Source organism: Elaeis guineensis, chromosome 2 (genome assembly GCF_000442705.2).
Source record: "Elaeis guineensis isolate ETL-2024a chromosome 2, EG11, whole genome shotgun sequence".
NCBI classification, from domain to species: Eukaryota; Viridiplantae; Streptophyta; class Magnoliopsida; order Arecales; family Arecaceae; genus Elaeis; species Elaeis guineensis.
In genome coordinates this window covers 106,502,707-106,512,010 of record NC_025994.2, presented here as the reverse complement: position 1 = coordinate 106,512,010, position 9,304 = coordinate 106,502,707, and the positions used below count along the sequence as shown (strand labels likewise).

At 37.0% G+C, this 9,304-nt stretch overlaps 1 protein-coding gene across 1 annotated transcript; it reads right to left on the bottom strand.

Moving 5' to 3' along the window:
* Positions 1 to 2,342: 2,342 nt before the first annotated feature.
* Positions 2,343 to 8,482, bottom strand: LOC105046717 (serine/threonine-protein kinase STN7, chloroplastic). Its single transcript, XM_010925395.4, has 10 exons — positions 7,912 to 8,482; positions 7,735 to 7,824; positions 7,476 to 7,595; positions 7,269 to 7,373; positions 6,502 to 6,670; positions 6,328 to 6,421; positions 3,812 to 3,905; positions 3,656 to 3,712; positions 2,976 to 3,389; positions 2,343 to 2,660 (listed from the first exon to the last, which is right to left on the bottom strand). Exons 1-10 carry the CDS (start codon positions 8,332 to 8,334, stop codon positions 2,502 to 2,504), a joined length of 1,725 nt encoding a protein of 574 aa, XP_010923697.1. The 5' UTR covers positions 8,335 to 8,482; the 3' UTR covers positions 2,343 to 2,501.
* Between the last annotated feature and the right edge of the window lie 822 nt (positions 8,483 to 9,304).

Below are 9,304 nucleotides of genomic sequence, written 5' to 3'. Positions count from 1 at the left end.
GTATTTTGAAAATTAAGACAGGAAAATTGTACTTATTCCGTTTTATTGACAGAAGCTATAGTAAAACATGTTCAGTGTTTCGGCCCTGACCATTTTTGGCCAAAGAGCCATCCCCTTTTTTGCCATAATCTGTCCTTTAGGCCTATCTTGGGTTCATGTATATTAGCTAGGGAAGCTTGGTTCGCTGTCTTGGTGGTCTCAAGCCTCTCTCTATCTAGTCCAGCAGCGATCAGTCGCAGTATCCCCTTCTGAATAAGTTTCTTATGTCCTCGCATCCCTGGAGTTGCAATGTCCTCCAATTGGTTTAATGGATCGGTTTGGTGCTCTGAATTAAGAATTTCCTCAAAAGTAAGCGAACGGCCTGGTGATCGAACAGTTTTTTTGGATGTTTTTGGGACCAATACTTTAAATAGTGGTAATTGTACAGGATTCGTCCAAATTTCTAGAAATGTTTCATGAATAATGATAAGAGAATTAAAGAAAATGCTGAAAATACAAGTGGAGGGAACAATGTGACTATCGTTTTTCTCGATAGTTTCTTTCTTTTTCTTTTTTTTTTTTTTTCCTCACGTTATTTGGATGCGAGTCTTAAATCCCTTAGTTTTAATCATATTTTATTTTTATTTATTCCATTGATGAGGGAAGTGCTAATTGAGTTGGTGGGTTGAATGCTGATCCATATAAAACATGGGTTAGGTTGTTTTTGTACTTTTCAACCTGATTGTAAGTGGGCAAGATATAGGGTGAGGATTTGTTGCCTGGATTTGACCGGATCCAGAACTAACCTAACCCAATCTATTGCCACCCCTAAGAAGAGCAAGCTGTATCAGCCAGCTGGTTTTGGATACAGTTGGTGTCAATGAAACAAATTCATGGACTTTGCAGCCTCTTGATGCTGGTGATTACGCTGTCCCGGACAGTCCGTTACAAAAATAGAGAAATTCTGTCTACCATTTTCGGTGGAGAATAAATATATCACTTCACTGGATTGGACTATAGTACAATTAATAATAAGGCAAGCATTTAATGTAGTTCAATTTTTTTCTCTCAAATTTTTTCTGACCAAAATATCCTTTCCCTCCTGTTACTTTATTTTGCTCATGTTTGCCCAGAATGTCATAGATAATAACAGAATATTATAACAATCAACAGGATGTCATAGAAAATAACAAGATGGTATAATAATGATATAATATCCTATGACATCTTATAAATAATCATTAGAAAGTAATATTACTGACACAAGATATCATACCAAGCACAAGATGTCATAATATTATTCGGAATGCCATAAGATTAACAGAAAGTATAATGCATCAAAAAGAAATAATAGGTTTTTTTTTTTTTGTTCCATGACATTCTGAATAATATATATGACTTCCTATGTCTTTATATAATATCTTGTATCAATAATATTATTTTTTGATAATTATTTATAGGATGTCATACCATTATTATGATATTATGTTATTTTGCATGACCTCCTATTGATTGTTATGATGTTCTGAATAATTATTGAAAAGTCATATAGAGATGCAGAAAGTCATATATATTATTTAGAATGATATAGAGCAAAAAAAGAAGACTATTATTACTTCATGATGCCTTATATAATTTTTTATAAATCTTATGATATCCTGAATAATATTATGACATCCTATGCTTGATATGATATCTTATCTCAGTAATATTATTTTTTGATAATTATTTACAAAATATCATAAGAAATCATACCATTATTATAACGTCCTATCATTTTCTATGATATTCGATTAATTACTATGACGTTCAGTTATTATCTAAGACATCTTGACTAAGCATGAGTATAATAGAGTAAAAGAAGAGAAATGATATTTTGATCAAGAAAAATTTGATAAAAAATCTGAGCTACATTAAATACATGTCCTATTATTAATTAGATCCAATCAAATGAAGTGGTATACTTTTTCTCCACCAGAGGCAGTGGTCAAAGAATTTCTATACAAAAAAGACTTTTAGCCTGAACCTGGGTGAAGTTGGCCCAACCAACATCAATTTGACCTTATCCCTAAAATCAGAATGAGATGGTTGATAGAGGAGATTCAGGCTAATGAGGTTCCAAATAAATACACTCATGGGCATGAAACAAGCCACCCCTTGAACAAGCTACGGAAGGAAGATCATTACTGCAAGTGCAAGTGGTTATCATATTGTTGTATGCATACCAGAAGCTAGAACACAGATGTAAGACCAAGTAGAATCTGCCTCACAGAGGTCTCACACACTCCTTTGTTGAGTTCAGCATATCAGACCTGGTGATAAACTCTTCAAATTAAACAGCAGCATTTTGTTCGATATCAAAATGAACAGTGGCAATGGCAAATATTGATTTGTTATCATTTCCATCATGTTTGCCCATATATACATTCACCACTTAAGATTTCATCACGAAACATTAATCAAAACAGTAAATTATGATGCTACTGTGAAAAATTTACACGGTGGACAACATATGTTTCTACTCATTCTTCCCTGGGAATCCACCTGCTCCACCATAAACTTTTTCTCTGCCTGTTTAACTCATCCATGCTCTCATTGAGTGTTCTTACGATTTTCCTCTGGAGACGAAGAATGGATGCAAGGGCATTCCTTCGAGCACCCCCCTTTCTTGGCTCAATTTCCTGTAGATCAGTTTGTAGAAAGTGGCGAGTATTTTGAAATCCAAAATTATGGGCTCAATTTTTCAATAAAAATGCAGTGGCTAATTGTATCACTCAGAATGGCTATGACAGAAAAATTGCACCATGTAGAGGTTGCTATGCATACATATTATCTAATATCAGAAAATTTATCTTGTTGACTTTCCGGTATCTGGTGTGGAGAATAAAGAAGCTCATATCAGCTGGATTTCCATGCCTATATCCTAACTTGGAATAACTGCTCAAGAAGGCAAATGTCGATAGAAAGATTTGATAGATTATAGCTAAGTAACGTACCCTCATCTCTTGAAGTTGGGCTTCTGTGAAGCCACCTTCTGTCTTTGTCCCAGATCTTGCCATGAGTTTGATGACCCAGTTGGCAGCTTCACTATAGTCCTTTTGAGTAGCACGAAAAAACTGAAGCCTTAAGTTTTGCATGACTGAAAGACCTAAAAGTCCTTCACGGTTGAAGTATGGATGTGCTAAGGCAGCTTTGGCACTGGTTCTTTGCCCTGCTTTGTATCTGACCATTGATGTGAGAAGCTCCCATCCAATTCCCCCATCAAAATCCAACAATTCAAAGCCCCTTCGGAGTTCTGGGCTAGCACGAGGTTCTACTGATGTTCTCCATGCATTCAAGTCATATCCACACCTCTTGAGCTGGCGATTGAATTGTATGAGGCTGCCGTCGGTTCGTAATGATGGAAATGCCTAAAGAAAATACAATGTCATGCAAATAGAGAAATGCAATGTTTGATTTCCACTTGACAAACAGTAAAGGAAATTAGACAACAAAGATCAAGTCTCATGTCCCACAGAACTAATTTAAGGGGAGCTATCACTCTTTCACCAGGTTCCTTACAAACAATCCAAATGAACTCCGTAAAGAAAAAACAGTAGAACAGTGCGATAAGAACCTAACAAAGACTGAAAGTGAACCATGACTGCAACCTCCATCTGAACCAACGTGTGCTTACCATTTGCAAGAATATAAGCCCCACACTGTACATGTCAAATCTGTCAGGCAAATTCATCTGATAAGAAGACACCACAAAAGGTGAACTCCGGTCTTCAGGGAAAATCAAAAAGAATACAAATAAAGGAATTTGGTTGGCTCAATTTACAAATAACACCTGCCATAGGACTGGAGACAATGCAGTTGCCACTGGAGCAGAGGGCGCAGAAGGTGTTTGTGTACTCATGATGTATTGTTCAGGTGCAGCATACCTGCAAAAACAAAAGGTTAAATTAACATTCTATGGAAACTGTATAGAAGTGACTCACAAGCGAATGTACCCTTAGGCCATCATGATCTTCTTAGTAGTTATTTTTAATAGTTAATCTTAAACTATTAAAAATTACATAATATAAAAAAAATTATGATGATTTTTAATAGTTATAAATATATTTTTATACTAATATCTTAAAATTACCACAATATAAAGAAGTTGTCTAACTATTAAAAATTGTTAGAATTCTAAAAACTCAACCCAATAAATATTTTTAATATCTATTTTTTAATATTTTAAAATATTTTTAGATTTAAAAATATTTAAAAATAGCTATTAAAGTTATAAAAGATATTTTTATAGCTTTTCCAGGAGCATAGATGCTCAACCCATACCACTTTAAAAAGTGTGTTTCTTATACCATTTTCCTATGTCAACCAAACATGCAAAAATTACTCTCCCCAGTATCATATACCCAGGCATCAGCTTTCTAGAAAAAAATTCCAACGAGGTAAAATTGTTCCACGAACCAAATGAGTCCTTTGAGAAATTCTACCACCTTCCATTCTACAATCATCTGAAGACTTCTTTTTTTCCAACTCGACATACCATGCTCTTTCTTCCATTATACAATTTTCCTATATCAGAGGGAGAGAGAGAGAGAGAGGAGCATTAGTTTATTCCTCAGGATTTTCAGGTCCTGCAGTAGAGGGTTGCAGTGGTAGAAGATGGAAGGGAGAAGAGTTGAGAGAGCTATGCTGCAGCAGTTTGAGGAGTAGACTTGCAAATTTGGAATGATAATTTTCTGTATATGGAGATCATTTCTTGGGTTGGAAAAAACCATATGGAAAGGTTATGTTGTGGTTCCCCGGCATTTCTTTCAGTATTATTATATGCTATTTGTGAACAAGTTAATTTGCATGCTATTCTTTACTTTGCATCTGGCTCCAAGTCTAAGGCAAGCAAGGGCTACCAATGATTGTTGTGGCCAGCAACATATAAGGGGTTCATTACATGACCTGAATTCTTGTTCATGTCTTCCTAATACTGAATGAAGTTACACATAGACTGGGAATGTCATCCGAGTGACCTAGCCCTGCCCCACCTCCTCACCCTCCCTTCCTTACTTCTACTCTTCACCTTCTATTTTTAGCTCTTTTCTTATCTTTTATTTTTCAAATTTTAATTTTAATTCTTCAAAGAAGATGCTGGCCAATTGTGAATACAACAGATTTTTCCCCCTTTAGGTACTGTGGATCAATCTCTAAATTTGATACCCATGATCTTATATCATTACAAGTTATTGAATCCCTATTGAGGCTTGACTATTTTCACCCTCTTATCTCATTCCAATAACATTTATCATGTAATTCATGGAGATATAAGCATAAATCATATTCAGGTTCTTTTCATTTTTATTATTAGTCTAATGTTTATATGAAGTCAACATGTATTATGTGCCACGTCTTCCATACCTTTACATATTAAAAGTACAAAAGCTTGTTACGAATGGAAATTAGGTACACATGTTCCCTATTTCTCATCCCTTTTCTTATGTTCCGAAGGCTAGTCGACAATATAAGGTTTTGTTAGTGTTTTGAGTGCTGTTTCCAAATGGATTGGTCTGGAAGATGACCATCGTCTTAGCTGTTTTAGAAGGTGGCCAAGGTGGAGGCCTAGAGTCCTAGATTAATATTATGTAATCGGTATAAAGAATGATCAACTTATGAATTTGCATGGCATTTGCTAACTTGTAATTTCCCAATGACTTCCCAAGTCTTAGATAATATGCCACACTTCATTTTTGAATGATTATCACTACAACCTAGTTTTCTCTTCATATTTCTCATTTTTTTCTCATTTTTTATTTTTTGTGCCACCTTTATGTCTAGCAAGTAGCAACCCACATATTTCGCCTAGGCATCAGGAAACCACCTACATGTCCATGTACCGCCTATAGTCAATGTCATCATAATTGGACCAGGTTAGCAAGCAAGCCCCTAGCTGTCCATTTATTGCTTATAGATAATAACATCATAATTGGAACATATTAGCTGTTTAGACTGGTGAAATGCTTAACCAGACCCTTGACCAGCCCAATTGCCTAATTGGATTGATTTTTCATAAAACTCACTTTGAACCATTTAACCTGCTTCTTTTTTTTTTCTTTTTATGGAACTGGCCAATCTTGGAGGGTTTTAAAGCCACCTTGAAAAGTCAATAGGAGACTCCTTCCTAGCTAAGGTTAAAGGCCAAGCAAATTATCTGCCACCAAAAGTAAGATTCTCAATATTTACTTGTCCAATGCTAATCAACAAAGCACGATAGCTAGATTCTTTCACCAACAGCAATAAACTAATTGCGAACTGATCAAAGTTTTCTTAGTCCATAAAGTAGATTCTACTCATGGCTTAAGATACCTTGGGTCCAAAAGAAACTCCTTTGGAATATAATTGATGCCCACTCGCAAATCTGCTGCAGCCCCAAGGTCGATGATTTTGAAGGTGCGAGACCCTGTAAATATTTTGCATATACATTAAAAGTGCATCAGTACAGTATAAATTTTAGAAATTCATGCACATCTGAAATTTTACCTTCAGAGAAGATTACATTTTGGGGCTTCATGTCTCTATGAACTATCCCAGTTGAATGCAGACCATCCAAAGCAAATAAAATTTGTCTCATGATTGTTTGGATAATCCTATTCTCTCGCTCTAACCCCTTTGGCTGATCTTGGATCTCTCCAAGTATCTTTGTCTCTACCTAAATCCATTTATATCATAAAAAGAACTGATCCAGAGCAGATGAACCAAAGATATTCAATTTCTATACTTATCTGCCCACATACGAATTAACAAAGAAGGTCCAAAACAACATAAGGGTGAAGCACGAATGTAAATAACAACCATCTTATAAGCATTGGGACTGTTAAGCTATTGTGACTGGAAATACCAGTCTATATCTAAATTTCTTCAATGAATGTATTCATATACTCATATAAGGATTTTTGACAATACATTTATGATTAACTTATAATAATCTATACGAGCATTGTGTTCCTGTTAAAAGCAATCATGCATCGTTAGAATGGCTACTAAAAATCACCCAATTTCTCCTCTTTTCCATTTTTTGGTGAAGTTTTAATTGCACTAAACCTAATTGGGGTCACCAATATCCATGCAGCCTTTATTATATCCCGAATTGCAACTTAAATTCTATCTGGTAGTCCTACACTGACGAGCATCATAGCATTTAACAACTAGCTCGACTCTTCTTAAGATTGACATCAACACAGATGAACACAGAAAAGGTAGTAGAAGAACCAGAAAGAAGTTAGCATTACAAACAAAGTGTTACTTACATTGTAGGGAAACTCTTTGCTTAGCATCAGATCAGCCAGGGTTTCCTCGCCCTCAAAACGCCATATGAGCCAATACTCACCTGCTCCTTTGCCTTTCGCTTTTTTCTGAAAAGCAAAGCAATTTAAGCATCATATCTTTTAATACGATGCTGACATTAAAAGGCACCCTCATCCCATTTGATCATCAATAGTCATGAAGAGGAACACCTCAAGAAAGCCGTAGACAAATTCCGCACAGCTGCTCGCGCAGGCCCTCCGCACGCGCTCGTTCATCCATATCTCCACCGCACCATATTCCGTCGCCTTCTTCAACACCAGATCACCTTGCTTTGGCAACCAACAACATCCATCCAATAGCAGAAAACGGACAGGCCTCAGCTCAGAAAAAAAGAATCGAACAGATGATAGACAACATCGAAACATGAGGCCAAAACACTTCTGAAAAAAAAGCACGAAATGAACAGACCTTGGACGCGGCCTTGGGATCAGACAAAGAAACTTTGTAGACGACGCCGAAGGCGCCTTCGCCCAGCTTCTTCCCAAGGACGATATCATCCTGCCATCACATGTCGCATTGAATTGCATAGAACGAAGAGGGGACAAGGGAACGAGGGGGGAAAGCTCGCCAGCAGGCAAGAAGAACCTTGCGGACGGTGGGGCGGAAGAGGCGTTCGAGGAAAGCGAGGACGAACATGTCGAAGAAGCCGGGGGCGACGCCAGGGGTGGCCCAGAGGTAGGAGACGGTGGCGAGCGCGAGGGCGAGGCCGGGAGGCGTGACGGTGAGGCCATCGGACCGGGGGAGGGTGCTGCGGTAGATGATGTCGCCGCACTCCATCACCGTGCAAGGGAGCCCAACGCCGACCGCCAAGAAGAGATCATCGAGCACGGGCCATGCCGCCGCCCTGGTGGTTGTGGAACCGGCGGCGGACTGCTTCCGCCGGCGGCCGCCGAACGCGCTGTTGCTGCGATTTAATTTAAGACTGCTCTTGTGATAGCAACCGGAGAGGAAAGAAGAGGAGGAGGTGGGGAGACCCAAGCCCAGGGCCACTCCTCCCGCCGTGGCCATTGCGCTGCTCTGCGGTTTAAGACTACCAGTATGGTACGATTCAGCAGTTCACGAGAATAGGTTCCGTTCTCGCTGTCATTCGTTGCTTCTTCAACATTGCTGCCGGCCCTCGGAGTCGTGGGAAGGTGGGAATTGGCTTAAAATTAGCCTCCTTTGCCTTTTTGTGGTGGAGAGAGGTGGACGCCGAAGAGATTAATTGGACAGCGTGCCGCGTTCATGGTCCTCGTTGCCCCAGTACCTGAGGTTGATGAGTGATGACCTTGGTGACGTGGCAACTGGATGCGCCCATGAGCCTGCTCAATTAATCATTTCTTCTGCCATTTTTTCAATGAAAGAGGCTATCCACAAAAAGTTTTTTTTTTTTTTTTTTTTTTGGTAAACTATGCACAACAAGTTTGCCCAACTAATCCGGGACGGAGAAGTTCTTTGTGCACCGTGAGCGGCGTGAAAATTCTGAGGTGAAACATACTATTTTATCTCATTAATCGTATGATTATTATTTTTAAATATATATTAATATTTATAATTTTATTTTTTAATTTAAAATTTTAAATATTATAAATATTTTAATATTTTAAAAAATTATAATTTTTTATATTCATATTATGACATCTTACATGCAGAAATTCATAATTTGACGTGTAAAATATCATAATTTAATATAAAATATTATAATATATTATAAAATATCATAATTTTTTTCAAAGAACAATAATATTTTTGTCATTCAAAATTTTCAAACAAAAAAATAGAACTGTAAATATTAAATATATATTAAAAAATAGTTAGATAAAAATACTCCTCCCATTTTATGATATTTTGAGCTATATTATAACATCTTGCACGTAGAAAATTATAATTTGATACAGAATATCATAACATGTCACAGGATATCATAATTTTTTTCAAAAAGAAAAAATATTTTTATCATTTAAAATTTTAAATAAAAAAATAAAATTATAGATATTAA